The sequence below is a fragment of the Rhipicephalus microplus genome, unplaced genomic scaffold (genome assembly GCF_043290135.1).
Source record: "Rhipicephalus microplus isolate Deutch F79 unplaced genomic scaffold, USDA_Rmic scaffold_66, whole genome shotgun sequence".
NCBI classification, from domain to species: domain Eukaryota; kingdom Metazoa; phylum Arthropoda; class Arachnida; order Ixodida; family Ixodidae; genus Rhipicephalus; species Rhipicephalus microplus.
Genome location: NW_027464639.1, coordinates 1,460,998 through 1,478,943, shown reverse-complemented (window position 1 = coordinate 1,478,943; position 17,946 = coordinate 1,460,998). Strand labels below are relative to the sequence as shown.

The 17,946-nt window shown below is 47.6% G+C and overlaps 1 protein-coding gene across 10 annotated transcripts in view; it reads left to right on the top strand.

Moving 5' to 3' along the window:
• The window catches only part of LOC142790041 (uncharacterized), a 467,642-nt gene that overhangs the window by 123,185 nt on the left and 326,511 nt on the right, over positions 1 to 17,946 (top strand). For all 10 annotated transcript variants that reach the window (XM_075885074.1, XM_075885070.1, XM_075885072.1 and 7 more), the window contains exon 8: positions 12,918 to 13,144. In XM_075885074.1, coding sequence (XP_075741189.1) covers positions 12,918 to 13,144 — 227 coding nt within the window. The remainder of the gene's footprint in view (positions 1 to 12,917; positions 13,145 to 17,946) is intronic.

The window sequence follows — 17,946 nt, the reverse complement described above, 5'->3', positions numbered from 1 at the left end:
GACGGACAGACACAGACACGGACGGACGCAGGCAGGGCAGACAGGGCAGGCAGGGCAGGCAGGGCAGGCAGGCAGGGCAGGCAGGGCAGGCAGCATCCCCGAGTGCGTACTATGTCCTTGTTTGTTGTTTGTGGCACTCTTGAGCACGCTTGTGGAGTGTTCACATCTACGAAGCCATACATGCACCATGTCAGGAAAGAGGCGACTATACTCGGCAAAAACTTTTCTTGTCCTTGAAAGGAATGCTACGGGGACGGAGATTTCTGCCCATGTAGCCCTACATGAAGTAATTCAATTTACGCGCATCTCGTAATGCATCTCGTAATCTCGATGAAAAGTGGCAGGAGGCACACCATCAGCGTTTGATGTATACGCAGACTCGGGCGCCGCTTAGTCTTTGAGGTATTCGTAAAAAGACGACGATACAGGGCTTTTCACGTGTCGGAAACCCCGTTAAGGTAAATAAATACAACTGTCTTGTTGCTGTGCACTGCATCCTGTTTCGAACTGTTCCACATAGAAAATAAAAAAGGAACTTTTATATTTCACTTTGAAAATGTGTGTACTTTTGCGTAACTACGTTTCATGGCGATAAGATGCATGTGATTTGGCTCTGTAGCCTTCGCTTCAATGCCAGTAAAATCTGTTGCTGAGTAAGGGGAAGGCAGAGTCATCAATGCTGTTGTTGAACAGCTCGCAGATGACTGCCTTGAAGCTAGCAGCTTGGATGATGACGATCGCCAGATTTATAGGGTCGATTTTATGAGGTCTCAGATATTGAATGTGGCCTTTCTGGATTCGAAAAAGAGCTGATGTATCTGTGAAAGGCTTTTCACCCAGTCCAAGCTCCGAAATGGAGTTTAAGATGTGCGTGTGAGAGATGATGTCAAACGCTGTTTCCAAGTCAAGACCCAGGATGCCTGTTACGTCGCTTGTGTTCACGTCTATGGTTTGATGTTTGAGCAGCTTGATGTCTGATTTGATGTTTGAGCAGGCCCCGGAGCTGATCGTTCATTAAGGTTTTGAAGAACTTCCCAAGCGTCGCTGGTGGACAAGGGCTCTCCGGGCTCAGTGCATGGGGGTTCAGTGTAAGGCGAGTAGTCTGAACAGCTTGAGGAGCCCATGGGTAAATATCTGTGAGCCAAACCATCCGGTATAGCGTCTTCAGAATCAAATTGTCTGGCGGCGTGTATGAGTTTTGCAATGTCTTGCCTTTGATTACTCTTTGAATGTGACTTGTTCAAAAGGTGCTTTAGCAAATTCATTTCTCTCCTATTCTCAATTAGCCATCAACAGAATTGCACACCTCATCCCACTGCTGCCTAGAGAGCGTCTGGCAGTGGTCCTCGATGGTTCGGTTAAGTTTTGCAATTTTCTCGCGAAGCCAACGATTGAGCCTCTGCCGCTTCCACTTATTGAGAAATGATTTCTTGGCCTCTAGGAGGTGCGCAAGGCAACTGTCCATCCTATCCTTTTCAAAATTCGTGTGTATCTTTTTTGTCACCTCACCAACGTCTCCCTTGAGCTGTTCGGCCCATTGATCCAGGCTAGGGGTTGAGTCTCCAACTTGCGGGCATTTTTTTCTGATATGCCGGAAGTAATCCCAATCTGTGAAACTAAACTCTCTTACGGGCTCGCCCTTTACACTGATATGGGTAGCTAGGACATTATGGTCACTACCCAGATCCACGTACAATTCGTGCCAAGTAGCAGATTCAACATTTTTAACAAAGGTAAGATCGGGCGTGGAGTCCCTCGTGCAGGAGTTACACATCCTGGTCGGGAATGCTGGGTCCGGGGCCCCGCAGGGGCGCCTGCGCAAGTAGGCGTTTGGTGTGTAGCAACACCACAGACCCGAGCGAACGGGGGGGGGGAGGGGGGAGTTTCGGCTCCCTCCCACGCCTAGCCGTGCGTGGCTTTGCCATGTCCGGGGTAAAGGGGATCCGAGGGGTTGAGCCGACGTCGGGTGATTGGACCTTTAAGGCCCCCCCGGCGGAGGCAACACACCCCTTTGGCCCCGGCTTCATGTAGACGGCACCCCTGGGCTGACCCACCCAGGGGAAACCGGCAGTCGCCTTTTCCTGTCTCTGCCTCTCTTCATCTTCGTCTTTCCCTCTTACTTTCAATCTTTCCTGATCTCTCCTCTCTTCAATTTACTTCTGTTTTTCCTGGCGGCAAGGGCTAACCTTGTGTGCCCATCCAAACTAGGGTAAACCATATTGGGTTATAGTAACTGCGTACTGCTGGTGTTGTGCAGAAATGCTCTGCCACGTCCCCTCGTTGGACTCCGTGGTGGGTGGATAGCGCCGTTACCGAAAAATACACATTTTCCTATGGGATCCTCGACCCCCTCTTTAACTGATCGTGCTTCGAAAAGGGTACGCACTGACGAAACTTCACTACTTTGGCCCCAAAACAGAGAAACTTTCCCAAAATACCATGTCCTCCACTGCGAACAATCATCTACCATAGCTAGAGCAATCTCGCCCTTCCTTGTGGCCAAGTGCTTCAGAAAGACCATTGGAACCGGTTATAAAGCCACGAAGACGGTAAGTGGAGATCTGCTTCTCGAATTAAAAGACAAGGAACAGTACAATAAACTCTCGCACCTCGTAGCCTTTGGTAACATCCCCGTCTCTGTGAGCGCACACCCTACCATGAATACAGTGAAGGGCGTGGTATCGGACGAAAATTTGACGACACTGAGTGAAGAAGAGCTCTTTGATAGATGGAAAGACCAAAGTGTAATACATGTCCAGCGCATCAAAATCGGACGTAACAACAATGAAATAGCAACAAAGCACTTGATACTCACCTTCAACTCAACCCACCCACCCACCTGAGAATGTCTAAACTGGCTATGTAAAACTCCATGTCCGACCCTTCATTCCAAACCCGAGGCGTTGTTTAAAATGCCAGTGATTTGGTCATGCATTCCAGAGCTGCCGAGGACAGCTAATGTGTGCTAAGTGTGGCACAACCGGCCACAGTGCTGATGAATGTAGTCATGACGAGGTCCTCTGTGCTAACTGCGAAGGTAGTCACCCCGCATACTCCAGAGCGTGCCCAGCCTGGAAAAGAGAAAAAGAAATAATAACTATAAAAGTTAAGTAAAATATCACATTCAGGGAAGCAACACAACGGGTGTCGTTATCATTGGCACTAAAAACACCTTTTGCCGAAGTGGTGCAACGAGGGGCGGCACCACAAAGGCCCTTGGCAGTTGCCCGGACCGCGCCTAGCGTGCCGAGGCCAATGCCACAAGCCCCTATGGCGGGAGCAGCCAGCGCTGCCCTGCCCACATTCAGCCTGTCCACACCAGTGACCTCTACAAGCTCTGGCAGCAGCCAGGGCAATCACGAGGCCAAGGGGGCTTCATCGACCCCCAGCTCGGTGGGGACAAAGACTTCGTTGATCGAGGCGAAGTCTAAGTGACGCACAGATCGGTTTTTAGAGCGGGCGTCCAGTGTCTCACAAGAGGCTATGGACACCAGTTCAAGCCAAACGGCGCAGGAAGCGCCGAAGGAGCGGCGAGCTTCTCTCGATCGCTCCAAAAAGGACAGAACGCCGATTACAGGGCCTGACAAAGGCCCTGTAAAACGAGCTAATCTCCGTCTTCTGTGCACACAGCACTTTTTCCCTTTTTTCTTTTTCCACTACGGAAAAATCATTCAGTGGAACGTAAGGGGAATACTTAGAAATTTAGATGACGTCCAAGAACTTCTGAGTAAGTTTAACGCGAAAGTGCTATCTATGTGTGCAAGAAACGCACTTAACTCCTAAGCACAAGGTCTTCCTACAGCAATATAATATTTCCCGAAAAGACCGGGAGGATGCTGTCATCTGGTGGCGTGGCCATTATAGAAGTATAGCATGCCAGCACTTGAAGCTCCAAACGGCCCTTGAGGCAGTGGCCATTCGAGCTGTACTTTTTAATAAACTGATTACCATATGTTCTGTGTACATACCACCACATCAACAGCTACACAGACGTGATCTGGAATCATTAATAGATGAACTCCCAGAGCCGTTTCTGGTTCTAGGTGATTTTAATGCACACAATGTCCTGTGAGGCGATGCTCACTGTATGTCTTTTAAATATAAAGGAGCCTACGTATTTTAGCCTTGCAAACAACTCATACTCCTCCATAGATCTTAGCATTTCATCACCGTCCCTTTTACCTGTTTTAAGTGGAACGTTCTTAAAAACCCTTATGGGAGGTGACCACTTTCCAATCATCCTGAGTGCGCTGAACAAAGGTCAATTACCCCGCAGGTTCCTCAATGGAAGATTGACTCAGCTGATTGGGAAGGGTATAGAACTCTTACACACATGACATGGACTGAGCTGTCTGCCCTGACCATAGATGAGGCTGTCACGTATTTTGCAGCTTTTATACTTGATGTCGCATCTAAATGTATTGCCAAAACGAGCGGCATGTCTTCTATACGGCGAGTCCCATGGTGGAACGACGCATGCAGGAAAGCACGGACCACTCAGAACAAAGCATGGGCATTGCTTCACCATTCCCCTGCAGCAGAAAACCTGAAAAATTTCAAGCGGGTCAAATCGCAGGCAAGGAGAACGCGTCGACAAGCTAGATGAGAGAGCTGGACAAAGTTTATATCGAGTATCAACTCGTACACAGATGAGGGAAAAGTGTGGAATCGGGTAAAGAAAATTAAGGGCCAACAAACGTATTCCCTTCCACTAGTAAATAGCCTCGGGGAAAGCTTGGAGGATTAAGCCAACTTTCTTGGCACACATTTCAAACACATATCGAGCTCCTCACACTACTCCGAATCTTTCTAGAATTACAAGGCACGTATAGAACAATAGTTAGAATGAAAATCCGCAAGAAATGTGGTGCATATAATGCACCACATTTAAGTGCCCGTGTGACAGGGGTATTATACGCTCACGCCTTAAGTATGGGGCAATAGTCTATCACTCTGCCTCTGAAAATGTTGCTCTGAAAAGCGCTCTGAAAGTGTTGGACCCTGTTCATCAAGGCATCCGCCTGTCCACAGGCACCTTTAGAACAAGCCCAGTTGAAAGCCTTTATGTAGAATCGGACGAGTGGTCACTCCATCTGCAGAAAACATATTCTTCCTTCATATATTTCCTTAAAGTAAATGCGAACAGTGAGCAACCGCATATTCCACCATCGAAGACCTGTCCAGCTCTCAGGTTTTTTTACAATCGACCCGCAATGGCATGCCCTTTCTCGCTGAGTGTCAGAGACCTAGCTGAAGAAACAGATGTCCCACTGCTTGTATACCACCTCAGCCCCCCCGCTCTGCGGCTCCCGCCATGGCAGTGGCAGGTCATAGACTGTGACACATCTTTCGTAGCTGTCACAAAGCATGCCTCCCCCATACACATTCGGATGTACTTCTTAGAGCTGCAACATAAATATGACTGTCCAGAATATTATACTGATGCATCCAAGTCCCATACTGGCGTGTCCTATGCGGCGGTCGGCCCATCCTTCTCGGATGCCGGCGTTCTGTCCGCCAGCACAAGCATTTTTACAGCCGAGGCTTACGCGTTATTTGTAGCCGTTAAACACATCAAAGAATTGAATACGCTAAGGGTAGTTATATACACAGACTCCCTGAGTGTCGTAAAAGCGTTGAAAAATCTTGCAAAACACAGAAACCCTATAATTATATCCCTCTATTCAGTACTCTGCGCGGCGTATACTTCCAAGCAACATATCGTCGTGTGCTGGGTGCCAGGACATCGCGAGATAGAAGGAAATTTGTTGGCCGGCCAGCTCGCCACGTCAATTAACGGAAGCTCTGCCAACTCTTCAGTTGCTGTCCCTATAATGGACCTAAAACCAAACATACGAAAAAAGCGCAGGGCTTACTGGCAGAAGTTATGGGATCTACAAACTCGTACAAGTTACACTTGATTAAACCATATCTCGGTAACTGGCTACCCACGTCGAAAACACTCCCTACAGAGGTCAGTCTCTGTCGGCTTAGAATAGGACACACACACAGCGCGCACGCACACCTTTTGTCCGGTGGTGACCCACCCAGCTGTCACAGATGTGGTCGTCCACTTACCGTACCCCACATACTCCTTGAATGCTCTGAGCTAGAGGCTTACAGGAAAAAACATTTTCCACTAGCGTACAAGGAACACATACCCCTTCACCCAGCTATGTTTATTGGTCGCGAACCTCCTTTTAAATATAATGCATTGAACGCATTCTTAAAGGAAGTAAAAACTTTCCATGTTATCTACTCAAGTGATCAGTAGCACAGGCTCTGAAAGTAGGCTGCTGCTGCGGATGCTACATCCAAAGAGAGCACCTGTCTCCCAGCCCTTGGGACCAAGGGCGCTTGCGAGGTATTGGTGCTAATATAACACTCCTATTCTATGGCGTCATCATAATGTAAGACTCATTCTCACCTGGCATGCTTCACTTCACTTTCATGATTTTAATAAATATGTCTTATGCACCTTTAGAGCGCAGAATCTTAGGCCCTTTTACAGCCATTTAACATAACCATTGCTCTCATCCGATATCATTTCCTGGCACTCTTTGGCCATCAATGGCCCTTGGCGTCATTAAACCACATATATCATCATCATCATCATCTGTGTCCGTGGCCAGGGTGAGGTTTAAGTTCGCCGCTGCTTGCCACAAATCCTCACCTTTACAGGATGACCGCAGATAACCCCAAGCCTGATGAGGAGTGTTGAAATCACCCGCAACCACAAGCGGGGAGATACCAGCCCTGGTGACAGCCCTACTCGAGAGTGCCGCAAACATTTGTCTCGAGTCATTTCGTGAACTATATATATATATATATATATATATATATATATATATATATATATATATATATATATACACAGAATGAAAACGCTACTGTTGAAATGACCCCCCCCCCCCCCAAATAATTTCCACCAATAAGTGTTCCACCTTACTAATGTTCATTGAAAGATCATGCGAGATATTGGTGTATCCCTTAGATACAAACATGCAAATGCCCCTTTGTCTGTCTCCATGAAGTGCGCGAGATGTGTAACCCGGCAGCATGGCAGAATCCGAAAGCGTCTCCTGAAGCGAAATGGCGTGCGGCTTTTCAAAGTGAGAACGAATGAACTGCTGAAGAACTGCCTTCTTGCAGGTAAATCCCCAGCAGTTCCCTTGCCAAATCCTGAACTCTTTAGGCGGACGCGCCCTGGTTAGGCTCGAAAAATATGTGCCTGCGTTCGAGCACGTTGACCTTAGCGTCCAACGCACAGAAGTTAGCATCCAACGTATTGACCTTAGCATCCAGTGCGCTGAATTTGTCCGCTAAGGTATCGACCTTAACATGAACCAATGCGACTGTTTGGCTAAGTGACTGGAACATGTCTCTGATCTCAGTTTTAAAACTGCAGTTCCTCATGAAGTGCGTGCCTTGTCAAAGCCCTGTTTTCGTTGGACAACAGTACACTGCACTTTCATTGGTGTTTCAACGGGCGTCCCCGTGGGTTTTTCTACGGGCGTTTTCATGGCCGTTTCTATAGGCGTTTCCACGGGCGTTTCCATAGGCGTTCCCCCGCCGCGGTGGTCTAGTGGCGGTGGTCTAGTGGCTAAGGTACTCGGCTGCTGGCCCGCAGGTTGCGGGATCGAATCCCGGCTGCGGCGGCTGCATTTTCGATGGAGACGGAAATGTTGTAGGCCCTTGTTCTCAGATTTGGGTGCACGTTAAAGAACCCCAGGTTGTCGAAATTTCTGGAGCCCTCCACTACAGCATCTCATATTTATATGGTGGTTTTGGGATGTTAAACCCCACATCAATCAATCCATAGGTGTTTCAATGGGCGTTTCGAGTCTAGTGACCTGAGGAGGTTGTGGAGCCTCACTCTTGGCGTTATTAGCATTCTTAAGTGCGACTATCTCGACTCTAAGTTGCGCGGTCGCCTCCTTTAGTGCAGCATTCTCCCTTTCCAGCTGAAAAATTATATCATATTTCTGCTCTGGCAGCATGCCCCCATCACCTGTTTCTGGGAGCTTTTGACGCGATCAGCCCACTCGGTCGCTATAGCAGCAGGCACCTGAATGCTGACGGCCGGGCCCCGTGATCGGGAACAGCTCCGGGACTGAGAAATGCTTGTGGATCGGGGACCACTCCTGTATCGGAAGCGCCCCCTCGAGCTCCTGCACTGGGACCTGGACTTGTTGTTCGATTCGGACAGCTCATGTATCGGTGGGAAGTTCTTGGCAAAGTCGCGTCTCTCTCTCTTGCACAGTCTGACGATTTAAGGGGGGAGGTGGCTTTGAAAAAAAACTTTTTTATTTGTTGACCTACAGCAATGAAATTTGGCATGCATACTCATAAGTGTCTAGAATAGGGAAATATGCAGTTTCATCATGATAGCTTCAGTAGTTCTCAAGTTACATAATGCTACACAATCCAATTACATGGTCTGCTCGTGGAAAGCCTAGCGCTGCAACAAAACATGCCAGGAAGCTGCGAATGATGTTGATCTTTACTCAAAAGAAAGCTACAGGGTATGACACTCTCGGAATTTTTTAATAAGTTCTCGTTTTTTTTTTTTTTAGAGATCATCATGGCTGCCGACACACATTGTCAGAAACAATGGCACGGACAAATCATCGTCTAGAAAAATAACAGGGCCACAAAACAGAAATTGAAGATTGCTGTACCCACAAGCAGTGTTCAGGGATTCAGGGAAAAAAAACAGAATCATAATCGGTCCAGTCATTCTCGTGCTACTCTTTCCACGAGCAATGCACAATGTCCAAAACACACTTGTGAGAAAAAGCCTGTCGAAGTTTTCGACAGGCTTTTTTTCAATGAACTTTTTTGTTTCTCGTTGGATATTGATGAAAATTGGCACAGACACTAAGAATAACCTCACAGTGCTTTCATAAAAATTTTGAAGCGATACCACAAATACTTTACGAGAAACAAATTATTTCTTCACTGAACCATGTGGAGGGGCTGAGCATAATGTCAAAAAAAAAAAAAAACAGTATTGAGAAAGCTGCATTTAAAGTTTCAACTTTTTTTTACATCTCTAAGACACCTAAAAATTGTGATCTCAGGTTTGTCTTGTGATATTTGACTTCTTTTCATGATTCACTCCTTTTCATGAGTTACAAGGAACAAGTATGCATTTCAAACAAAGTTCTTTGTATGAAGGAGTGGTGTGATAAGTATGACAGAAAAGATTGTAATTGAATAAAACCATATACTGAAATTATTAAACATACTTTTTTGTGCTGAAGTTGTAATTAGCATAATTAAGTACTTGATTACAAATATTCACTGAACTTTTTTTTTTATTTGGAGAGAGGTTTTATTGCATCAGAAAAATGGATCACACCATGACGGCCTATGCCTTCTTTCCAAATAACAAAGTTATGGGCAGAAGACTGGTGGCACGGGAATTTCTAGCACTATAAGTAATGACACGAAACGGGCATATAAAAATTCGTGCCCCTGATTTACACATGCTCTTTCGCCGCTCTAGCCGTGAAACGCATCATCTTACAGCCGGTTGCGGAAATTCTAATCTACAGCGATTCATTAACCTTGGAACATTCATAGACGTTCGTGGAGACATCAAGCACGGCTCCAAGCACGTCTGAATCGCATCACAAAAGCTTACTGACGGCACTCCATATGACCGTGGGGTGCGCGGCCGCGTGGACAGTGCAGCCGGCGCGTAATGCACTTGCCGGCGGCGTTCGATGACGATCCGCGAAATGAGTAACTACGAAGACAAAAAATCGGCCCGCACTGCACTTGGCATCGCATTTTCGAATGACGACGCGCGAAACTGCTAGCCGCTGTTCCGAGCGATCCTTGGCAGTGAAGGGGGGGGGGGGGGGGATGACGAGCTTGACTGTGTTGTCCGCTGCCGATGCGTAAAATGCCCGTACAATATTCGGAGGAGCTAGCGAGTGATGTGGTACATTCCTTGCGAAGAAGCACGTCACCAAGAGTGCGCTTGCGCGTCGTTCCTGCCCGCAGTCTCGCTGTCTGCGGAGTTAGGCCTAAAGCCGACTCCGATGACGCGCCGCACTCGTAGACCGCCGCGCGCCCGCTCGTAGTAATCCGATCGTGCATCCGGTGCGGCCACTCGTAGTAATCAGGTCGTGCCGCCGCTTACAGCTTCGTTGCTTGTGAAGAAACACGTCGCCACGAATGCGCTAGCGGGTCGTTCCTGCCCGCAGTCGGCGAAGTTAGGGCTAAAGACGACTTCAATGACGCGCGGCGCTCGTAGACCGCGCTGACGCTCGTAGTAACCTGATCGCGCATCCGCTTACTGCTCGTAACTAAAGCGTAGTTATAAATTAAGTGATTATCAAGCCATGAACACGTCACGAAGTGGCGATTTTCGAGAGCCATGTCCTCGCGACGCACAAGCAGCAGACGACGATCTCCCGGAGCGAGCATCGGGCCAATGGCGAGGCAAGCTGAGGCAACATGGCAGCCACGGCCAATCAAGGGCCTCAAAACGACCTTCAAACATTTGCTTTTTGCTCGCTTGTTGTCAAAGGGAGGAGCCAGCTGAGGTGGGAAAGTTAAACACGGAAAAATGCTCTTTCCGATGAGCCCAAGAAGCCGGCTCCCGGCCCAAGCATAGCGAAGCTATTATTTTGTGAAAATCGCCGTTTTCTCGCCATTTCCAGAAATATTTTTGCTATCTAGGTGGGTGAAACGAATTTTCCGAAGCACTTCTGCACGGTTTTCAGTGTAGATATTTTGGAATCGGATAGAAAAAGGGTTCCAGAAACTGAAAACTTGAGTTTCAAAAAATCGATTTTTTTTGCCATTTTTCGCGATCCCAAAGCCGCGTCCCCCCTTAAGGTATCTCAAATCTTTGTGTATAGGTTCTGTCGGCCGTTGGATGAGGCCCTCCACAGAAGGCGCACTTCGGTGAGCAAACGTCCTGGTCGCCAGGGGAGGTGATTCCACAACCTCGACAGATAACATTTCCTGGAGTGGGACACACTTCAGCTCTGTGGCCTAATCTACCACAGGTGTAGCAGACGTCAGTATGCCGTCGGTAGAGGGTGCACTTGACTATGCTGGAACCACACATGACGTAATTTGGGACTCGGAAGTCCTTCAAAGAGGATAACGACTGTGGTAGAATTCTTGATTCGCCACACTTCGAGAACAGATTCCTCGGTTGAATAGGAAGTCTTCTGAGCTCTTCGTCCTCAATTTCCCTATCAATGTTTCTAATGTCCTTGCATGTGTTGTCGGGCGCAGCAATGTAAGAGCTAACCTCATACCCTGCGTTGATAACGGTGATGGTCTCTAGACTTGCGTAGGCCTTAGCGTTGGCTTGCGATGGCGTACTAATCACAACAATGTTCTGCACAGCGTTACGACAAACGATGTATTCTGCGATATCCGCAGCTGGGAAATGCGCCGCTGTCGAGAGGGCTTGAGAAATCCGGACGTTACTGGTGCTCTTGACGTTCAGGCCTCCCCAAGGCCTAACAATGATTTGAAAATGCTTCCTTGGTAGATGAGGCAGCCTTGACGCTTTAGGTAGGCATTTCTTCACGTTGGCGGCAGATCGGGTGTCAGCGTTCTTGCTGTATGGTGGGCCTTGAACTTCAGCGCCCGCCCTGAGTGCTTTAGTTGACTTACGCTTACAAAGCGCCGTTGTCCATCCAGAACACTGGAATTCTTCAGGAGAAATGTCCTCCCCTTGCACAGTGACTTGCATAGCTATCTTGAAAGCTGAAATGTGCTGAGCCTTTCGTTAGGCTTAGCTAAGCCTAACTTTAGGCCTAGCAAGCCACAGTGTGGTCTAACAAAAAAGTCCTTCAAAATTCGGTAAAAGATCCATCCCCGTGACAAAATTGTTTACACGTCTTCAAGACTTCGGGCGCCAACTGGAGCAAAAGGAATCAAACACATAGCTAACTTTCACAGAAAAAAAAAAGTGAACAAGCAGGAGCCGATGTTTAGACGACCGCATAAATCGGCTCCCTCTAGCATTTTCTGACCTGCGAGAGTGGGGGGGACATCTGTTGTGATGGTTTAATTACGGCCAATGATGATGCCGACACTGCGGAACCGTGCACAAGTTGGGGCATTGTGAATGAAGTACGTAGCGAGAGCGATTTGTAGGAATCGGATTGCGAGAACGACTGAACTTTGGAGCCAGTGCCTCATGCAGCTTATGCCACGGGCCTCAGCGAACGAGCAATTTGCCGTTTTAAATGAACTCGATACCGCCCTTATCGCTTCTGTTCTTCGATACACAAGCGTCACGCATTTTTTGAACCGAAAAGTTTGTGTTTTCACTCGCAACTTTTTTTAAAAGCTTTGTTTCATTTACTATGAACTTCAGGATGCAGCGAACGGATGCCACGTCCCGCTCAGGTTCATTATAAGCGGGCTCGACTGTGTTTCGAATACTTCGAATAGTACAATTCTAGTGCCAGTCAAACAGAGTAGCAAAAATTGTTAGAAAAGTATTTCATATATTTGTGCACTTCTACAAAGAAAATATTTTCCGTGCGGCCCTACAATATGGCAGTTAAATCAGATACATCGGAGCACTAGGCTCACTTTGTAGCTCATTAGTTCCAGTTTGCTCTTTAGATGCCAAAGAAAGTATGCCAGGAAACGGCATACATTGATTCACACCCGCCTAGCCATTGAGATTTATCAAGCTTGGTATAGCATTTGTGCTGAACTTGTTCTTTTCTGAAAATGTGATGTCTGTACTTCTGCAAAGCTGATCATTTACCGGGGTTGAAGCTTAAACTTGTCATTTCTTTCAGTAAGCTGACATTGTGCAAGAGAGAGAGCCTGTTTGTAAAGAGCGAAATTCTGGCATTGCAGTTCTACTTGCTCAAATTTACGTTAGGCAGAAAGAGAGAAATGTGCACATTAATTTCCCACAGCCCAGCCCCAGTGAACGCTCAAGCAGATAGCGAGCCGCCTCGCTATTTCTTGCGAAGCCATGCTCGGCAGGTCTCGCACGAGCATGTTGCCGAGAAGCGAAAGCTGGAGGCCAGGGGGAAGAGCAGTGGCAAGAGGTGCCTGTGGAGCCCCCCTGAGCAGGCCCAGCCCACGGAGGATCCGGCGTCAGCCAGTCCCGGCCAGCATTGCAGCCAGGGACTGCCTCACGGTGGGAGGACATATTTCGTATAACATTTGTTCTGGTCAATCATGTTGCTAGTGATGTTGAACTAAAATGTTTTCCACTGTATGACATCGGAAAGAACAGTGGTGCTAATTGTGCCATTTAGGTACAGTGCCATCTTCCTGTGCCTTGTTGCGCATATTCGAGTAAAGCTTGCACCAACTGCACAAAAGTCCACCAACTCTTCTAGTTTACACAACATTGTAGACCATTTGTAGTCCAAAAATATTTCTTGTCACGACAAACACTATGCAGCTTTTCCAAAGTGCCCTGATGCTCAATTCATTTCAGCAATGCACTTTTTGTCACAATATATTCAGCCTAATCAGTCTTCGCCACTGCATACATCGCCATTGTTGCAAGATGAACATGCCGTCAACAATTGCACATATTTGTTAGCGAACTGACATTAAGGCGTAGAGAAGTGATCATATCGTTCACAAGTCACTTCGCGTTTCATAATGTAGCCATCACCGACAAGCAGTAACAGCTACCGTATATATTCGCATAATGATCGCACTTTTTTTTTTTTTTTCAAGAAACTGACTCCAACTTCGGGATGCGATCATTACGCGGGGTAAATTTCCCGTGAAAATGTATTCTGAGCACCGGAAACGCGAAAAAGTCGCTAATCAGAATGCTTACAGTAGCTATCATGAACATAACCAAAAATAAAAGTAAATTAAGGCTTATGATTGTAATAAAATGCACGCATTACGCAGGAGCTACATGCATGGCACACTTCCCTTTTATTTTTTACCGCTCCTACCCCCCTAACGTTCATTCAGACTCTGAAGCATCACTGGCGTCAGTGTCGTCGCCGCACGGTTACCTGTCGGAACCGGCAGTTTTTCCCTCTCCCACAGAGGGTCATCTTCCATGCCGTAGAGCGCGTTGTAAAAGCCAGCGACAGTCCATTCCGCCGCATAAAGCTTGTCGTCCAGCCGGAACTGGCGCGGATGTCTTTTGTGGCTATTCCGAGCCTCCGGGAAACTGCACGCCTGCGTCCGTATCATGTCTAATGACACTGCATAACTGTTCTTGTGCATGTCCTTCACATATTCGAGCACTGCCTTTTCAATGTCTGGGAACTTGCCAGATTTAGGTCCACGGAAAGCCCATTGCGTGCTGTTAGTAGCCATGAGCATGTCGCGCTGTTTTTTCCGATGTCGGATCCGGATTTCGTCTACGCCGAAATGTCTGCCGACAACGCGGTCCCCGTGCCCTAGCGCGTAGTCAAGCGCCTTCAGCTTGAACGCCGCAGTGAAGCTCGCATACCGCCCCATGGTGAAACAACGCTTCAACAGATGATCACAAAGCACACAAAAAAAAAAGAGGTTTCAGGAAACAAAAAACATTGCTGCGGGATGAACACGAGTCGACCAACAGGCGGCCGCCGCTGTAACAGAGTGGGATGTCAAAACAAACATGGCGGCTGACGGAGCGAAGCCACAGCATTATTTTTCTTCTTTGCGTCAGTTATGGAGGTTGTGAGTACGTCACACGCGTGAAAACAGTTTCTTCCATCTAAATAAGGAATGCTTTCATTTAAGTAGGTAAATTTACGGCACTAGCATAGTGATGCCCGCTTTCAGATCACAGAAACAATGATAGGTGCGTTCAGCTAGACTTCGCACATGACATGTCGATGCGGCAAGTTCAGGTTGTGATCAATACACGGGGGGAAAAAAAAAAAAAAAAACGTTGAATTTAGACGACAGTTTAGGGGTGCGGTCATTATGCGAGTGCGATTATTACGCGAGTAAATATATACTGTATTTACTCGCATAATCGGCGCACTCGCATAATAGGCGCACCCCTAGTTTGGTCGCGGAAAATTCGATTTTTTTTTATTTCCGCGCATAATAGGCGCACCCCGAACTTGGCCGTGATCAGAAACGATTCTACCCCCCAGCGGTACAGTTGTAACGCGGTCCCCGTACCTTGAAGAAAAAAAAGAAGGCAAATCGACGAGCGAATAAAAAAAATTCGAAGTGCAACGACCTAACCAACATGTTTGTCGAAATAAAACTTGAAAAAAAAAAAGCGTCCATGAGCGAAAAAAAAAAAAAAACGGCTGTTCCATCAATTACTGATACCCCCCAAATCGCCGCGCTTTTTGGAGGTCACGTGTACAACGTCGGGGGCTCGATCGCCATCACCACCATCGGAGAAAAAGAAACGCCATTTTGCAAGCGGTGTGCGTATGTTGTGGTCGTGTATTGAACTTTGGTTCCACCATGGGGAAGTACGCGAGCTACACGGCTGGGTTTAAACTGAAGGCAGTGCAGTACGCGCTGGAGCACGGCAACCGGGCTGCAAGCAGGCATTTCGGCATTGGAGAAACCAGTATTCGGTACTGGAGGGACCAAGAAGAAAAACGTAAGGTGACGAAGAAGACACGACGGGCTTTCCGCGGTGCCAAGACCGGCAGGTATCCGAACGTCGAAGAGCAACTGGTCCGGCATATACGGGAGCTACGACAAGACGGCTGTGCTGTGTCGTTGGATATTGTGCAGACTGAGGCGCGCAGAATAGCCTAAGCGCAGGGCATTGAAGCAAGAGTTCAAAGCCAGCTCCGGATGGACAACTCGTTTCATGCGGCGCCATGGCCTCGCACTGCGAAGGCAGACTACCTTGTGCCAGCGCTTGCCCGCAGCATATGAGGACAAAGTGGTGGACTTCCACAGTTTTGTTATAAAGCTCCGACAGCAGAAAGACTTCATTTTGTCCCAGATCGGCAACGCTGATCAGACCCCCCTTTGGTTTGATATGCCGTGAAACACGACAGTGGAGGAGAAAGGTGCACGGAGCGTCGTCAGAACGTCTGGCGCTTATAAACAACGATGCACCGTAATGCTGGCGGTGACAGCGGATGGGCGTAAGCTACCACCTTACGTTATTTTTAAACGTAAGACGCTCCCAAAGGCGAAATTCCCTCAAGGCATCTACGTCAGAGTCCAGGAAAAAGGCTGGATGAGCGCGGAACTCATGGTGGATTGGGTGAAAACAGGGGTCGGCGGCCGGGTGGTCTGTTGTTGCCATCCATGCTTGTCCTGGACAGTTTTCGTGGGCACCTAGTAGACCGCGTACGAGATGAGCTAAAGGAGCTGCGCACAGATCTGGCAGTGATTCTGGGCGGCCTCACATCGATACTGCAGCCTTTGAACGTGTCCTTGAATAAACGTTTCAAGGACAATGTTCGAAGGCTGTACACCACCTGGATGGCTGGAGGACAACATCAGCTGACTCCAGGTGGTAAGATTAAGAGGCCGCCTGTGGAAATGCTGTGAGCTTGGATCGTGGAAGCGTGGCAGGTGATCTCCGACGAAGTCGTCTGGAAAAGCTTCAAGTAGACGGGTATCTCGAACGCACTCGATGCGAGTGAGGATGACATGTTGTGGGGTGCGGATGATTCGGACACCGAAAACGAATCCCCGCTCGGCGAGGATGAATGTGTGATCTCCGACTCGGACTCCGAATAGGGAAAAGAAGGAACAGCTACGACTTTTGTGTAAATAAATTTTATGTGTGTGTGTGCAGTTGACGGCTCTCGCTTGTTCATTAAAAGGTACGTAGGTATGTTTGTTTTATGCTGAATTAATTGGTAAATGATAAAGTCGCCTTTTACTTGACAATTGTGCAGATTTAAAGCGCGAGAACCGAGTTGAAAAAATTTTCGAAAATTTTACCCCGTGTAATTGGCGCACCCCTAACTTCGAGCTGGATTTTCTGAAAAAAAAGTGTGCCTATTATGCGAGTCAATACGGTATTGGCATTGGAGACTCGTGTGTTCAAAAGCTTTTATGATATAAAAAAAAACTACATGTCTCTTGATCACACTGGGCAATGTTCTCCATTATGTCTATAATAAAGCCAAGGCAATGATGCCCACTTTTAGTTCATCTGGTATGATGAGTTGCAACGTCTGCTTGAGCACGTCCAAGCACTTTTCGTGCGGCTTGATTGTGAAGCTGGCATAACTTAGGTGGCAAGCCACCGTGGACCACATGGCCAGCCACAAACAAAGAACTCTTATGCGCTTCCCGAATGCCATCAGAACAATCAGTGTTGTCATCAATTGGCAACAAAAAAGTTCAGTTTTACCTCAAGGGTGAAGAACTGAATGTAATAGCAGTGAAACGAAATGCTGTACAAAGTAAGGCTGGCAGCTAACTTTTTTTAATGTGATGTCACAAAACACCGGAAAGTGCTAGTGTAAGCGAATGCAGGCTCTTCGTGGAGAGATGCTTTTTTTTTACACAATGCGTCCGTGTAGACAGTGCAACACGTAGCAGGGTATACGAGCCAACTGCTGATGCCTGTTGAGGTAGTACGCATGCCCGTAGAGTTCAAATTCACGATTGCTTCAGGAGCGAGACCTCTGCCCAATCTCCATATCCCTTACTACTTGTTTAGGACCTGCGAGGCATTCGCCTCTTCAGAAAGCCACTTCAGAAAGAGCAACACTTTTCGCACACTCTACTTCGAAGTGTGTTTGAGCTGCCCACTGATGGCTGCTGAACTAGGACGCACGCCAGTGCCTTTAGAAGCAAAGTTCACCCCTTTCGTCTTTTCGTGTTTATTCAAGACTGGCAGGTTGTTTCCTTTCTGCTTGGACAGCAATCCTCCCAAGCGGGGTGTTTACATGCGCCCTCTGAGCATTAAAGATGGGCCAGCTAGTAATATTTTTGTTTCAGCTGCGTTCATCGTCCCTGCACGAGCGCATTTCTCTGAGTAGTGTATACGATGGGTGATGGCATGTTATCAGTTTTGGCATGACATGG